The sequence below is a fragment of the Camellia sinensis genome, chromosome 7, assembly GCF_055761805.1.
Source record: "Camellia sinensis isolate YWXY chromosome 7, ASM5576180v1, whole genome shotgun sequence".
Classification (NCBI taxonomy): Eukaryota; Viridiplantae; Streptophyta; class Magnoliopsida; order Ericales; family Theaceae; genus Camellia; species Camellia sinensis.
This window is the reverse complement of record NC_138967.1, coordinates 51,260,684-51,278,069: the sequence shown is the minus strand read 5'-3', so window position 1 is coordinate 51,278,069 and position 17,386 is coordinate 51,260,684. Positions and strand designations below refer to the sequence as shown.

General features: G+C 36.5%; 1 protein-coding gene across 15 annotated transcripts; it reads right to left on the bottom strand.

Moving 5' to 3' along the window:
• Window positions 1-7,816: 7,816 nt before the first annotated feature.
• Window positions 7,817-15,730, bottom strand: LOC114276364 (uncharacterized). 15 transcript variants are annotated; one of them, XM_082877911.1, is made up of 8 exons: window positions 15,658-15,690; window positions 13,536-13,633; window positions 12,947-13,028; window positions 9,188-11,828; window positions 8,978-9,061; window positions 8,725-8,806; window positions 8,570-8,638; window positions 7,817-8,181 (listed from the first exon to the last, which is right to left on the bottom strand). In XM_082877911.1, exon 4 carries the CDS (start codon window positions 11,791-11,793, stop codon window positions 9,862-9,864), a length of 1,932 nt encoding a protein of 643 aa, XP_082734037.1. In that variant the 5' UTR covers window positions 11,794-11,828; window positions 12,947-13,028; window positions 13,536-13,633; window positions 15,658-15,690; the 3' UTR covers window positions 7,817-8,181; window positions 8,570-8,638; window positions 8,725-8,806; window positions 8,978-9,061; window positions 9,188-9,861. The 15 variants fall into 15 exon arrangements, with proteins under 15 accessions (XP_082734037.1, XP_082734036.1, XP_082734027.1 ...); XM_082877910.1 differs by having other exon boundaries at window positions 8,725-8,809; window positions 9,188-13,028; window positions 15,658-15,692; XM_082877901.1 differs by having other exon boundaries at window positions 9,484-13,028; window positions 15,658-15,692.
• Window positions 15,731-17,386: the final 1,656 nt, after the last annotated feature.

Below are 17,386 nucleotides of genomic sequence, written 5' to 3'. Positions count from 1 at the left end.
ATGGAAGATAACTTCTTCAAGAAAATAGCCGAGGAAATTGGCACAAAGCCGAGATCAGGGTATACTATCGAAAATCAAGTACTCAAGTTTGAAGGAAGGTTATGTGTGGCCGACATCCCAGAGTTGAAAAGGAAAATTTTGCAGGAAGCTCACGGTTCTAAGTTTTCTGTTCATCCAGGGAACACCAAAATGTATCAAGATGTGAAGCAGACCTTCTGGTGGCCAAACATGAAAAGAGAGATAGCCGAATTCGTGTCCCAGTGTTTACATTGTCAACAAGTGAAAGCAGAACATCAAAGACCAGCGGGACTTCTTCAACCTTTGCCGGTTCCTGAGTGGAAATGGGAACACATCTCCATGGATTTTGTGACTGGTTTACCGAAGACACCGAAAGGTATGGATTCGATTTGGGTTGTTGTTGATAGATTAACTAAGTCAGCACACTTTTTACCTGTTAAGACTACCTTCAACGCCAATCAACTTGCCTTGTTATATGTGAACGAGATTGTCAGACTTCATGGAGTGCCGATGTCAATTGTGTCAGACCGAGATCCTAAATTTGTTTCTAGATTTTGGCAGAGTCTTCAGAGAGCTTTCGGAGCCGAGCTGAGATTTAGTACAGCTTTTCATCCCCAGACGGATGGGCAGACAGAGAGGACAATCCAGACACTCGAAGATATGCTTAGACTTTGTGTATTGGACTTCCTAGGGAGTTAGGGAACACATTTTCCCTTAGTGGAATTCGCTTACAACAACAGTTATCAAACTAGCATTGGCATGGCGCCGTATGAGGCCTTGTACGGAAGAAAATGTAGGTCGCCGATATGTTGGACCGAAGTTGGAGACAGAGCTCTGCTTGGTCCCGAATTGATTTAAGTGACAACAGAGAAGATTAAACTTATCCGACAGAGGATTAAAACTGCCCAGAGCCGACAAAAGAGCTACGCCGATCAGAGAAGGAATGAGTTAGAATTCGAAGTTGGGAATCATGTATTCCTGAAAGTTTCACCAATGAAAGGAGTATCCAGATTTGGAAAGAAAGGTAAATTAGCACCTCGTTATATTGGGCCATTTGAAATTCTTGAGAGAATTAACCCCGTTGCCTACAGACTTGCTTTGCCGCCAGATTTGAGCCAAGTCCACAATGTGTTTCATGTTTCGATGTTGAGGAAGTACATCCGAGATCCACTACATGTAATTGATCATTCCGAGATCACGGTTAATGAGGATTTGGGCTACGAGGAGAAGCCAATGAGGATTATTGACAGACAAGTGAGGCAGTTGAGAAACAAATCGATACCGATGGTAAAGATCGAATGGAAGGAACATTATGGAATAGAAGCCACGTGGGAAAAGGAAGAGGATGTGAGAATCCGTTATCCGGAGTTGTTCAAAGAGCAAGGTAATCTAAGTTTGGGGACCAAACTTCTTTAAGGGGTGTAGGATGTAACAACCCTCACCTTACTCTTGTCATACTTGCATACATTCCTGCATGATCTTGCCTTGTTATGATAATTGGAAGGATTTGCTTGCCTTGTTTTGTTTGTATTGCTTGCGTGGTTTTGTTCCTTGTTCGGTGTGTGTGTGGCCGAGGTCATCTTGAGCTTAGTTCGCCTTTGAACCCTTGTACTTAGAACTGTTTTGAGACCTTGGTCGACCCCCATCTTCACCTCGGGCATTATTGCCGAGATGTTTTGCACTTAGTGAACCTTGTCCGCAGGCAGGTATGGCCTAGGCCGAGATGTGGCACACCCCGGCCAAGGTGTGGCACAGCTTAGTCAAGTGTCGTCCTCCCTAGCCGATGTTTTTGTTATCCTGTTGCCGGATCCTTGGTTTGAGCCGATGTCATTTATTGCCGATGTGTCTTACTCAGCTTGCTGCATACGCTTTGTCAGAGACTTGTCTTATCCATCAATCACCTTTTTGAGTTGAACCAACCCGGCAGCACCACGTGTCCGAGCTGATTGTTAAGACAGCCGGCAGACCTAGAAACAAATCATTTTTCTTGTCTCAAATCTTTGCCTTTAGAGAGAGAAGCTCTAGGGAGAAGGAAGAGAAGTTCTTGAGTGAGAGCAAGTCTTCCAAGCTTGATCTTCGTGGTTTGATCCGTTGGATCCGAGTTTGAGGTTTGAATCTTGAGCTACTTTGATTGTTGTTGTTGATCATCCAGCTGCATTGCATGATCGGATTCGTTTTGCATGTCATGCATTTCTTTGAAGTTGGTTTGAAAAGAGAAAATGGTCTTCATATGTTCTTGAAAGAAAAGCCTCGTTTTGATCCGAAAGTTTGGAACGAAAGCCATGTTTTTATGTTTGTTCTTGAATGACTTTCTTGTGTGGGTACCCAGGTCCATGTTTTGAACTCATGGCATGAAATCTCAGATTTTTGTAACGAGTTTTGATCTTGCATTCATGTTCCTCATGATCATGTTCATCATGTTCTTCACATGCTTCAGAGGGGAAGCCTGGTTTCCCCGACTTTGCTTTTGGTTGAGGCCAACGGGACCACACCTCGGCAAGGATGTGTGGGACCTCGGCAAAGACCTGGTTGGTACCCAATGTGTTTTCATGAGACGGGAGCAGTGTTTAAACTCCCAGCATGTTTTGCTTTGTTATCGACTTGGATCTGGCAAGGATGTCGAGATCATTTGCATGCATATAAAGCTTGTTTTGAGAATGTGATTTGCCATGTGATTGTAGGACCTTGATATTTGCTTTGAGCCTACACCCGAGGAGATCTATGTGAGTGGTATTTCTAATAAAGCTATGTTACACTTGTTTTTTATAAATCTTGCTTTGTTTTGTTTTGACGAAAGTATTTGCTAAGCATGAATGAATAGCCCTGTTTTGATGTATCAAGTATAAGCCTTGTTTCGATGTCGTTCTTGAAAAGTCCCTTGTACTGGAGGACTCTAAACTTTCGCAGTACCAAGTACAAAAGTCTCTTGTGCTGGAGGACTCTAAACTTTCGCAGCACTAAGTATAAAAGGATATGATCCTTTCTTGGAAAGACTCTATTGTTAAATCGGGCTACGGGCCTAAGTAACACAAGTTGCATAATGTTAAATCGGGCTACGGGCCTAAGTAACACAAGTCCCTTGTGCTGGAGGACTATAAACTTTCGCAGTACCTTTGACTAAACGATTACGGATCGTACAGTCCTTGTTTTGATAAGCTTGATGTGTTTTGCCGATGTCAGTAAGCATCCCTTGATACTTGTAATATTCGACAGATGAATACGGTTCATCCCTTGTTTTGCCGATGTCAGTAAGCATCTCTTGAGACTTGTAAGATTTGATTGATGAATACGGTTCATCCCTTGTTTTGCCGATGTCAGTAAGCATCCCTTGATACTTGTAAGACTTGACAGATGAATACGGTTCATCCCTTGTTCGATAAAGTTTTGATGTGTTTTGTTTTGAAAGACTCCGGCTATATTCATGCAAACCTTTATTATTAGTATCATTCACTGAGTATCCAAGCTCACCCTCTCTATATATATGTAGGTGATGAGCAGGACGTCGGTGACGCCTAGACTGTTTTGAAAGCTTATTTGCATTCATGATTATGTCGGCTTTGTTTTTTCTATTCAGGTCGGCGATGCCATTTATTTCATGTCGGCGAATCTTGAAAATCATGCTTCTTGGCTTTTATTTGCTGTATTTTGTATATGTCGTCTCGAGAAGCCTTTTGATCAAGATGTAACGCATATTTTGCTTTGTTGTATTCAAGTTGTAAGGATGAATGACATTGCATTTGATCTATGCACAGCTCTTATGGACCACTTGTATTTTAGATTATTGCTTCCGCGTTTGTGAGCCCCGTTTATTATACTCTGATTGTGTTAAGTTTTTGAAAGTTGGCCTTCGGTAATTACGGATTACTAGCCATCACGGTACCAAACTACTAGGGGCGGTTTGGGGTCGTGACACTCACCCTATTTGGGAAAAACCATTTTCAGGTGTTAGTGATATACCTTCGCCAAGGCAATAACTGGGAGAGATTTTTGGAAGCAAGAGCTTCTTCCTTTTGTTGTATTCTTTTTGTGTAGCCAAGGGCTTTAATTGTATTGAGCAAGGCTCATTTGTTGTAACCAAGCAATGACTCGGAAAAGATGCAAGCCTATAGGGCATATGACTATCTATTTAGTTTTCAATTCTTTTATCATTGCAACACATGTTGTAGATTCAGGATGAATAGTTTGTGAATATATTTTGCATGTGTTGTCTTTTGTATATGAACTCTGATGAATGAAAGCATATTGTTTCTATTATTCTTCCACTTATGGATTGGATTTATTACATTATTTTGGGGGCATGACAAAAAAAAATATAGGAGTGCTAAATCCCCGTTAAAAAATTTTGGTAACTAAATCATAGAAATATAGAGAGAGTTGCAATGGTTAAAGGTGATTACAAACTAATATAAAAAAAGATAACATCAAAAAAGAAATGATAATATCAAAAAAGATAACAACTATGAAGATGCCCATGAACACGTAGATGCTTGAGTGGACTTTGCTTTTCTCTCCACACGTGCATCCCCATAACCTCCGGTTGATGATGAGCTTGAGTTCTTCGTCTTCTTTGAATTTCTATTATTGAACAAAGATTTTAAAAAGCTCACGAGCTTGGCCCCAGGCCAGATCGACTGTTTCTCTTTCTTTGAAACACTAGTTGTCTTCACTGGCTTTGGCCTCTTTGCAGTGAAACAAGAAGTCCTCGATTTCTCGTGCTCGAGGAGACATGCTCGGCGGAGGCTTGCCATGTCTTCGTCCATGACTCTACGGCCCTGACTCTATTTCTTGTTCTCGCCGTCCATGGAACGGCAGATTTCATCGAGAATACCGGAAGCGAATGATGGGTACATAGATGTATTTTGACGACTCTATTGTTGTAAAACTTCAATTCTTGGCATTTCTCATTCCCGCCATCCATGGAACGATAAATTTCGTCGAGAATACTGGTAGCAAATGATGGGTACATATATGTATTTTTGTTCATGTCCATTATGTATATATATATTAGTTTAAATAACAAAGAGGGAGAAAAAAAAACAAGAGACATGACTAGTAAAGAATATGATGAACAGAGTGAAGAAAGAACAAGAGAAAGAGTAAGGGGATTGGTGTTTTGTAGAGAGTGAGAGAAGAAGATGCCACGTGAGTAAGATGAAGAGAATTGTGGAGAGAGTCTGCTTTATAAAGAGAAGGGAATTGTTGTTCAAATAAAAAATAATAAAAAAAAAAAAAAAAGACAAGGGATGGGAATTGGGGGTGGACCGTCCGAGGTTGAAGCTAATTCCAGTTTGGCATTTTCAGTGCGAAAAAAAAAATATTTCATATCTTTTCAATCTAATTCTTTGTTTCTTACTATATTATTATATTATTCATACCATATATAATTATTATTAAATCTTTAAAATTCATAATAAAAATTAGGAACCTTCAAAATATTTTGATTTAATTACACACATTTAATTTCTTTTGTACACTTTTTTTTTTTCTTTTTTGATTTGTTTTATACACTCATATGTACTAATATTTATGCCTAAATTATAAATTATATATATATATATATATATATAATATAAATAAAAGGAGATTTTCGTGAGAAATATTGTGGGAGCACCAAAACCTCATAATAAATTTGTAAATTTATTGAATTAAAAAATAAATTTAAATTGACTAATCCATTAAAGTAATAGTTTTCAAAATATTAATAATTCCATAATTTATAGTTTTTAAAAGGAAAGATAAAAAAATATTTCTTATCTTCCTAACCTAAGCATCTCTCACTGATTTTTATTTTCTTTAAAAACATTAAAACTTATTTCTTACTATATTACTATATTATTCATATCGTATATAATTACTATCAAAATTTTTAAAATTCATAATAAAAATTAGGAGCCTTCCAAATATTTTGATTTAATTTATGAAAAGTCAAAGGGTGAGTCTATGGTGCATTCACACAAGTGATTATAAACCAAAACATTGGAAACAAAATAATAACGTAAAATCTCTCATGATTGTATTTATGATATCATTTCTTAGTAGTGCCTCATGCTCATAAAAAGTATTTCGCATTTGGAATGTTTTGACTAGATTCATTTTAGTGCGACTTATTAATACACCAAGTTTAAATTAACATAATAAATTCATATTTTAAATATTTTGTTTTGATATTGTTTTTCTAAGCATAATTTATGAATGGTTAAAGATTGAGAGAATATTGAGTAAAGCTTGTTATGGTTATTCATGTCTGGTTTTGTGAATCCTGTGCATAGAATGAAAAATACTTTGAAAAGAATTGAGGAGACAAGACTGGTTTTTTCAAGTGATTTGATTTCCATATAAATACTTTGAAAAATCCATTAATTACTTATTTTTAAAGAAAACAACTTATTTGATGAATTTATAAAAAGTGTTAACAAAAAACAGAGGAAGCACATGGAAAACAACTTACTTATCTTTGTAGATTTTAATTTATTCTTCATGTTTTTCTTATTTTCTTATCTCATGTTTTCTTTTATTTTCTTATAGAAAAACACTGAGGAAGCACATAGGAAACGATTTTTGAAAGATCTCTTGAGACCAAGAGATGGGTAGCGAGGACTTTCGTGTTTCAAGAATCCACAAGTATTCTCTCATAAGGGAAGTCCATGTTTTTGGTACGTTGTGCATATTGTTGAGATCAGTTCCATCATTAGAAGCAAAATTCAAAAGAAAAGAACTGGGTAGAAAAGGTTGATCCTGAATATGAAAAAATAAAAGCAAAATATTAGGCCCACATAGAAAGTAACATAGCAAGTGCTGCATCCCTGACCACTATTTACAAAATCCCTGTTTTGATAGGACCCTGACCTCATTGGATCAACATTGTTTCCTCAAGCAGCTATTCAAGGACTGACAAATTAATGTTATAAATTGACACTCTATGCTCCACTATAACAAACTCAAACATACAATAGGGCACTAGCTAATTTAGCAATAAGGCACAAAAATGGGAAGAACTTATTGATTGACCGAACAAAAGAAGAAGACTTGACGATGAGGAACTGACAAAAATAAAATGTGATTGAGGATAGCCACATGTTCACCAAATAGTATGCATGTAAGTATGCAATGCGCAAGGAGATTAAGAAGCCAGACTATTTGTTCTTTTTATCAGATGACAAATATTAGTTGCAGCAGTGGACTAACAGAGTTTTTTTTTTTTTTTTTTTCCTGATAAGTAATCCAGTACCATATCATAAATGATGAGAGGTATTTTGAGCATGGCTTCTTGCCTAACAAATTAAAACTATAAAAAAAATTAAGCTAACCAAAGCTTCTGAAGTTTCATGCTTGTCCACAGCATCAGTGTGCTGCCTACCCCAAATACTTGGGGCAAGGGCATTACAATGCTGACAGTTCACAAATCTTAAACAAAGTCATACGTCTTAACTAATAAACCAATATTTTTAAACATGATAAAATCAACTATGGTTTTCCAAACATCAAAGGATGCCAATGATTTCTAGAAAATAAAAGCTGCATTTCCACTTAGTAGATTCCTTCTAAGACCACCAAACAGAAATAAATAGTCATTTTCCACTTAGTAGATCTTCCTTGTAAGACCGCCAAACAGATATATAGTCATCAAGCTACACAATCTGGGAGAAGACATTGTAATGGAACAATTTGTTTATAGCTGCTATTACCATATATATAATTGATAAACATGAATTCTATCAAGAACTGATGCGTTATTACAAACAGACCACATGTTAGCACTAACTATTCAATCCAACCACCACCAAATTAAGCAGCCACATAATTCAGAATTATTTCTTATATTTTGTTTTTGTAACTGTATATTCTTACAATCATGAGCCCTCACAAGAATGTTAATCAGGAAGTGAGGAAGTGAAAATATAATTTTCAGCTGTAAGTAATGGAAACAAACCTGAGACCACAATTGTCGCAATAGCCTAAAAATAATGTCTTCAGGTCTGGTAATAGATGGAAATCTCCCTTGCATGATCAGTTCCTTCTTCGGTGAAACTGACATATTTATTAAAAGCTTTTCCAAAATGGAAAGCAAATCGATTGCTGCTTGTTTAACGGATTTAGAAGGAGATGAGACAAGGTTGATGACAGGAAAAACGAATAAAAGCTCTTCGTTTAAATTAACTGCATCTGCAAAAGCAAGTACAGGACTGCATTTTGTTAATGTAGTGAAATTTGAAAGAAAAAAACATAAAATAAAGCAATGACAAAAAACATCCAGTCATGCACTCGGTGTGAACCAAGAAAAGCAACTTCACAACAAAATTAAACACACGTGAACTTCAAGATAGTGGTCATTATGCATCCTTACAAAATTACCAAGAACATAATTACAATTCAATGGCGTATGGTAATAATAGTAGTAGTAGATTTCATGTTATATAAAAAGTAAATTTGGACCAGAAAACAAAGAGTATGAGAACTAAAAGCGATGCACCAAACTAATAGCCTTCTGGGCCATTCCCGTGTAAGTAAAAGAGGTAAAAAGAAACATTAAGGCATGATTAAATGACCATACCATTTTCACTTTTCCACTTCAAGAGGAAGAGAAGCAGTTTCAATATAGATAGTTGTTCATGTTCAAGCTCTGTTTGAATGAGAGTAACAAGCAAGGACAATATTAGTGTTGATAGTTCAGGAATATAACTCAAGCCAGGCCCTTTTTGGACACACCAGAGTGCTTGTGATGAGCAGGAGATGACGAAAAAACAGTCTCTAGCAGTTCCACACCAAATACTTGAGCCTCATGAACAAGCTGCTGACATTAATTAAACCAATTAAGATGGATGGGTCCCAAGAACAACATGAAACTTCTAATAACAGCATATGTTTGAACTTGGCAATAAAATCCTGGGACAGCATGAAAGATCAAGAAAAATCGAGGTCAAAAAAACTTAGTACATTGAAATGAGATTTTGTAACATACCAATCCCATCCCGACCAAATGTCTCAACACCACAACATAAGCATCTACAATATACTCCACAAAATAATAAATATACCTAAACTCCTGCAAAAAATATGACATAAGAGAAACTAATAAGAATGAGCTTGTACGAAAGCTATATATATGTTGACATTCATTCCAAACAAAAACTATAGTTGTCATAATAAATGCTTTAATAAGTAAAATCACTTGTCTGCTTCAATGGGAAAACTCAGTTTCTTTCATACAATCTAGGACTGCAACAATTAATATCAGTTGACCAGGCCAGCGTAGTGGTTGGCTAAGAATTTTGTGTCCCTAAATTCCTCTATTCCAAAATACTCGCAATCATTAGATTATATGGAAGCCTTCTTGTTGTAAGTTGCTCCATGTAGCGTGTGAAGGTGTTTAAATTGGAAAGGAAGTGAAAAAGAAAATGAGAGAAGCCTCGTCATCTTCTTGATAGAACCATATAGCTCACATGCATAATTCTCAAAGACACATACCAGTGTTACGTGATCTTAGTTGTTGTAGATTGCCCAAACTCCATGGCACATAGGTGCACGACTTCTGGAGCCAATAGGTTGCAAGCTTCGTGATGACTTCTGGAACTCTATGATCGCTGTTGTTAACCAATCAGAACATTTTCAAGTGCCACAGTTGCATAAGGTTTACAACTCATAGTAATGCCTCTTGCTGTCCAAGTTGCTGGAGCCCTCTTGGCACCACCCTCATTTACCACTAACAGTTGTGCTGCTTGGAGCACATAGCAATTCAACAAATCAAGTGCCACTTTCTCATATCTGAAGGCAACAGCAACTGATTTGAATCTGACACCAGAAAACTCTATTCGGGAGCTTTCAAGAGAGATTGGTTACAAGAGCCTATCCTTTGTTTTCTTCATTCCTCAGGCAGCACACAGTTTTTGATCTCGTAGCTTTACATAATCCATCTATCATGTACTTGAATGTCAGACTATTTGGTGCAAAGCCCACTTTCAGCAACCTATCCTGAAGCTCCATCAACTTGGCAACATCACCTGCCTCACAATAAATCTTGAGGAGTGCGTTACAACATTCTATGTCATAAATTTGAAATTCTTCAACAATTGAACCAAGTAGAGATTCTGCTTTATCAAGATTCCTTTCCTTGCAGAATCCATTTATCAAAGCCCTGCAAGTTGCAATATCAGGATTCACACCAAATTCAACCATTTCTCTCATTAAGGACTCACCCTCCACACTCCTACTTAATCTACACAGGCAGCCTATAAGAGCTTTATAGGTAACTAAATTGGGTTTCATATCATTAGAAACCATCTCAGCTTTCAACAGCAATGCCTCCTCCACAAAATCACACTTGGATAGAGAATAGATCAACTCATTGCAAATTTCCTCTTTAGGCTCATGACCAACTTGAGACATTCTTTCCAAGAGATTCTTTGCTGCACATGGGCGATTCTCCTGACACAAAGCAAGGATTAGGTAATCATAAATATCTCGACAAACTGAAACTCCAAATCTCTGAAGCTCCACAACCATATTCAGGGCCGAAAGCAACCTACCCTCTTTCACATATCCTTCTACAAGAATCCAACAGGTAAAATTGTCAGGGAAAATCCCATTCCTAACCATGTCAGGCAAAAGCAACCTAGATTCTTGCATCATTCCCTCCTTACAGTAACCACATATAAGAGTGTTATATGTCAAAATGTCTGGAGTCAACCCTCTATGAACCATCCAACGTAAGATCTGATGAGCCTCTCTCACTTTCCCTTCTTTACAGAGACCATTCATCAAGGCAGTATATGAAACCAGATCTGGCATCACACCCCTCCTATACATAATCTTATACAAATAAAACGCATCTTTCAATCTTCCCTTCTTACAATAACTATCAATCAATGTGTTATACGTCACAATATCAGGATCAAACCCTTCTTCTTCCATCTTCTCCAAGAACTCATTCACCTTATCAACGTCTCCACCTTTGCAAAAGGCATTAGTTAATATATTAAAAGTATACAAATTGGGATGTACCCCGATTCTCCCCATGTCTTCATAGATTCGCCAACACTGATCAGTATAATTCGACTTCAAAAGTCCATCCAAAAGACTATTAAATACAACAACATGTGGAACAAATCCAAGCTTTACCATCTTCCGAAAAGATCTCAAACCTTCTTTAATCATACCCACTTTAACATAAGCCTTAACAAGCATATCAAAGGTAACCGGGTTCCAATTACACTCGTCTGTACATTGAACCAAACTTTGGAAAACATCTCCACTTGCCGAAACACCTCTATTCAACTCTATTAATTCAGATAACAGTTTCATTGCCCGTGAATAGTTCCTAGACCATGCCAATATGTGAACAATAATACAGTAGTTATGGGTCGATGGTTTAAGACCCAAATCATTTTTTACCCAGTTAAAGAAAGTGAGAGCAGTGGAAGAATCAGATTGGCATCTCAACAAAACCCTAGAAATTTCATGGGTACCCAGATGAGGAAGAAGCCCTTGAATATCTTTGTGAACAATGGGAAAATGGGTATTGTGTTGTTTGAGATTGGAGCATATGAGATCGACTATATTGTTAGGGTTTTGAGTATGGGGAAGGAAACTGTAAAGTGGGTTTGAGATTGATTTGGTCTGAGAATCTGTTAGGATTTGGAGAGATGAAATTGACGACGATAACGATGAGAATGACGATTTCGATAGAAAATTAGTGTTGAGGACTGGTTCTGAAGTCGGTGCAGAGCAGATTGATCTTTGGATGATTTGGTTAATAGAATTGATCGATGTTCGATTCATCGGTTACTAACAAAATGATGAAGCTACCCTACAAACTGAAACAGAGAAACATACCAGGTTAGTTAAAATTGTCAGCTACAACGGTGCAAAATACCGTTTAATTTATTAAAATTGCATCGATTTGTATTAATTTCTACTTTTGATATGCTTGTTATAAAATATTGCCCAAAAAATAAGAATAATAACGAGAATTTTTTTTTATAAAATAGCATTAACCAAACATATAACCACCCATATGACAATTTTCTAAATTACAGAAGCTGAGATGAAGTTAATTTGGAAAAGGATCAAGTATGGTGGAAGTTGGCCCCTGTGTCTCCCTAATTGGAAAAAGAATTAATTTCATTGACAAAGAATTAATCTCTCTAATAGAACAAATATTAACAGTCACTTCAACAGCATGCATAAAGGGAATTTAGCAAGAATCACCAAAAAATAATGGATGAAACAGGGCAGCACATCAAAGTCACCGTATATAGCACTTTGAGGAGACACTAGTTTTAGACACACGAGACACATAAATCCACTAAGAAAGCAATATGAGTAAATAGCAGTAGCAACACAGCAACATCAAATAGACTAATCGGGTTGTTGTTTGTTTCTACGAGTTTATTTAGACTTGAGTGACATGCTCATGTTGATGTTTGATTGATTTCGTGGTTGTTTTACAAGTTTGCCTCCCGAATGAACCATTTAACCCTTAAGTTCTACAAATTTCCTAACAAAAAGTTGTAACGAGGTGTTGTTTGTATCTACAAGTTTATTTAGACTTGAGTGACATGCTCGTGCTGACAATTCATTGTTGTTTGATTGTGTGAATTTGTGTGTGTGTGTGTGTGTGTGTGTGTGTGTGTGTGAGAGAGAGAGAGAGATCAGAAAATGAAGCATTACTTCCATATTGACTTTAGATAGATTGGTAAAATTAAAAAGAAGGAAATATATCATCCTACGACATTTGGCTATCTCAATTTCACACATAATTTGACTAGTAAATTCATTATTGAGGCCTGAAACATGAATCTAACAAAGGTAGAGCCTTTGAAGCATATATGTGTCTCTATGTCACTCTGCTTAGGCCGTGCCAATTGTTGATCCTCTAGTTAAAGCATCAAAACCTCTAAATCTGTATTCATATTCTTTATCTAACTGATACCAATCCCAAGAGCATATCCACCACGAGAATATCAAGCTTCCCCAATCAACTCCCCTTGACACATGTTCAAGGACTTTCACACCTGCAAGAACAAAATCAACATAAGTTTTGGATAAAGAAACAACAATTAATAGTAAAATATATTTAACAGGTTAACTTTAAAAAAAAATAATCACTAAATCCCTCAAACAGAGTTACAATTTGAAGCCCAAGTACTTTGAATCACATATGTACAATAAAATAAGAAAGGGGAAGTAACAGGTGAGGGAAGACAAGAAACCCCATTGGCAAACACACCTGATTCCATAGTTTTCAAGAAGCAGTAGAAAATATCATAGCATAATTCAAAAGGTACCAACTATATTTAATCCAGCACCAATATGACACAAGCAAAGAATATTCACAATAAAATGTGAGCAAGAAAGGGATATTAAATTAACTAGTAAAATATGAGCAATAAATTAAAAGCAAATCTATATCTCTTAGAGCTACCCTTAGCAATTCACTATCATGCATTATAGTACTTCACATCATTGACACCATAGATTTTGGAACATGTCAGGAAGGATTCAGATGATTAAAGAACAACCTTTATTAACTTTAGGCCTGCTATTGAGTTTCATCAGGGTTGGAATAGATGATCCATACACATCAGCATAAAGCAGCCCAACATTAAATTGACACTTGCTGAAAAGTTCCATGGATAAATTAACAGCAAATTCCACAAAGTACACAAAGGTACATTTGCAATCTTAAGTACAAAATTTCAGAAGGCACTTCACTCAAAATAACATTAAAACTACATGATGTTTATATGGCATACGGAGTGATAGTATTAGTTCCTTGACACAGAGATGAGAGAAAGTTTAAGATACTGTTATTTTAACATGCTTCATAATTTTTATTTATCAAAAAAAAAAAAAAAAATACATGCTTCATAATTTTCCACTTTAAACTCATTGCTTGTGCTGAGTTAAATCTCAGATGGATAATGGACATCATAAACTTTGTATTAAGTAGCCCACAACTACATTTCTACTCCCACAAGAACTTTACATGGTATAATCCCCAAACTATCCAAAATAAATAACACAATCAAACAAGAGAATATCATAAAAAGGGGAATCTAAACACTCTCTCTAATGAAGGGCATCATGAACTAAATGTTAATCTAAAACAACTCCAGATGAATGAATAGTTTTTTTTTTTTTTTTTCTTCCACATGATACTGTTTTCAATCTAATAATTTTCTGCTCGAATCCATATCAGGTCAAGATTCATAATCACTGTCATGGATAGCTCATCTTGATGACTTTTAATAGTATAAAGTTTAATTCAATGCATGACCTTATTAATTAAAGGTTATTGTATATGCAGAAACATTTTAAGATGTACCGATCCTATGTGAAATGTTAAGAAACTATAAAAACAAGACATTACCTCCCAATAATACCCATTTATAGAATGTCATGATAAGATGGAACTCAAGATTGATCTATGGGTATGTTTTTTTAATTATTTTCCTTCTAATTTTCTTTTGTTCTCTGTAGAACCATCATAGCATATGACAATGGGATTGTTGGCATGACAATGGGACAAACAATGACCTACAACCACCTCCCCTTCTCTAAAACAAAAAAACAAAAAAAAAACAATCCTACTAAAAACATCCATGTCCAAATATTATTCGTGGTTTAAATCTTGTTATTTTTTTGACAACCAATCACATCTAACCATTTATAATTTTAGTAAGATTGTTAGTATGCATAGAATTATTCATTAAAAACCACTAAGCTAAATTAGAAATCAAAATCAATTAAAACCCATAAATTAAACTCCTAAATACATAAAACATGGTATGAAATTTATATTAACAATTTCACCTTCAAATGTACAGAATCACATTCCTACAATGACCAAACTATATGAATCAACTTTAACTTTTCAAAGAAAAATAAATAAATTCAACTTTAGTCATTCGGTGCACATGTGTAGAGATAGTCCCAAGAAATCATAGCTGGCCACCTTCTATTTGCATATTTATTATATATATATTCCACTATGTAAGCCCCCTTCTCATGTGTAGACAATAAACAAATCAAACAAACGTGATAGTGTTTTCTCTGCATTTCTTGGAGTGAATTTCCTGTGCTTTGAAAACCAAAATCCACAAAACAGAAAATAAAATTAAAAATTTGCTAAAACAGGTTTTTTCAAAAATGTAATGAAACAATTCAGTACATCATACATTTCTTGGATAGCAACCTATCTTTTGCGTTTCGAAACCAAAACTCATAGAAGATAGAGGAATTACAGGATTGAGTTCGGCTGAGGAATATTTGTCACCTAGGTGAGTAATATTTATCCACATTCTCAAATTATAAAAATACAAATCAATTTTAAACTCGAAAACAGAGCATAACCCATATATCATTTGAAACAAAAAGTACCACCAATGATATTCACATCAATATACAGATCAATCAACAGTGGGAATGAAAGATCCAACAGGTAAAATTTGTCTTCTCCAACGAAAATATGAGAACAATAATAGAGAGAGGGCAGACAGCAGCGAAATAGACGAAGGGGCAGCGCCGTTCGAGGGAGTGTAGTCGGCGGCACCCTCTCTATAGTGGGCAGCGAAATAGAGCGAGGGGGAGAGAGAGAGAGAAGAAGAAGAAGAAGAAGAAGAAGAAGAGGAGAAGACATACCTTTTGCTGTTTGAGGTATTGAGAGAGAGAGAGAGAGAGAGAGAGAGAGAGAATGGAGCTTCAAAGGGTCAATACACAGACAACTATTTCTGGCAATTAAAAATTAGGGCAAACACCAAACGGTGTAGTTTTGGCAAATTAATTATTGGCGACTAAATTAATTAGGTCGCCATAAATGTCGTTTTACATTTTCCGTGACAAAGCAATGGGTGTTGCCAAAAACAATACATTTGGCAACTAAATGTTCCGTCATCGTATATTAGTTTGGTCATAGAAACTTTTCCCTAGCTCCCGCACATAAATTTCACTTCACGCCAAACTCAACAGCGACCAGATATTTTTGTTCGTCGCCAATAGTTTAGTTTTTTGCGACCAAAACATATATGGTCACCAATTGTGTACATTTCGCAACTAATTTCTATTTTAGTTGCCAAAAAACGTCTCCAAAAATGTTTTTTGTTGTAGTGTTGGTCACCGATTTATTTATAAGGTTACCACAATTTATTTGATCGTCGAATCATTTACTGACATGGCTTCGGCGTTCCAGCTATGAAAATTTATAGCGATCTCGGTTGTCCCTCTACTGTTCTGTTGCATTCCGGACTCGGTTCCGTGAAGTTGGTTATTGTATCTATGTTGTTGTCGTCCTTTAATTCCATTTGATTGAGTTTTAGGATGTTTTAAGGAGGGTTGTTACAGGTTGGTTAGGCCTTGGTTTCAATTCCTTGTTGTTCAGTTTTTAGGCGGTCCGCTCGAGCGGGTCTTCTTGCGCTCGAGCGGGGATTGTACACCTCTAGTATTTCTAGTTCCTGCAAAACTCCTGCATATGTGATTTCTACGCTCGAGCGGGTTTCTTTACGCTCGAGCGGTGGCACTGGAGCGGGTTTGTTAGCGCTCGAGCGGGTAGTACTTTCTGGGTATAAGTTCTGGGAGGGGGAAATCTACGCTCGAGCGGACTGATTTTCGCGCTCGAGCGGAAGTGCTTTATTCTTGTGTCTTGGCGCTCGAGCGGGCCTTATTGCGCTCGAGCGTGTCTAGATTTTGTTCTTGGCGCTCGAGCGTTGCATTCTCCGCTCAAGCGGGTCACGCGTATATGAGTTATCCGCTAGGTCATTTTAAATCACTTTTTCACTTTTCTTCTCTCTCTTACTTTTCCAAAAACACCATTGTTGAGCTTCTCACTCTAGAACTCCACCTTCTCTCTAGGTATTGATCTAGTAGGAGTGATTTCCTCACTTTTGGCCTTTACAAAAGAGTTGTTGATCGTCGAGGGATCCGAGAAAGTCGTGGTTTGGAGCAAGTTCGTTTTCATCGTCTTCTTCTTTGGTTGTCATCTTTTGAGGTAGGGATTCCTACTCACTCTTATGGTCTTTGACCTAGATTTTTAGTTGTTTTGATAGAGTGTTAAACTTGGGAAATTTTGGTACTTAGGGTTTCAAAATGTGTAAAAAAGGTTTTGTGATCTTGGGCTCATAACTTGTATTTCTGGGTTCCAAAGTGATGATATAGTTGTTGGTTGTTGATATTAGGCCATTGGGTCAATATTGGGAAAGGGGGTAGAAAATCCTAATTTGTGGTATAAGTTAATTGGCATAATTAATTTGGGAAAATTGTGAACTTATGGAATTGTGTTGGAAATAATGAAATTGGCTCATTATGTTGTGAAATGATGGAGTTGGATTTAAAAATCGCTCGCTTTTGAAAACATTGATATTTTATCTGTTGGAGC

What these genes read in the sequence shown, in the direction of transcription:
- LOC114276364 (XM_082877900.1), bottom strand. Translation starts at nt 11,793, where the DNA reads ATGAATCGAACATCGATCAATTCTATTAACCAAATCATCCAAAGATCA.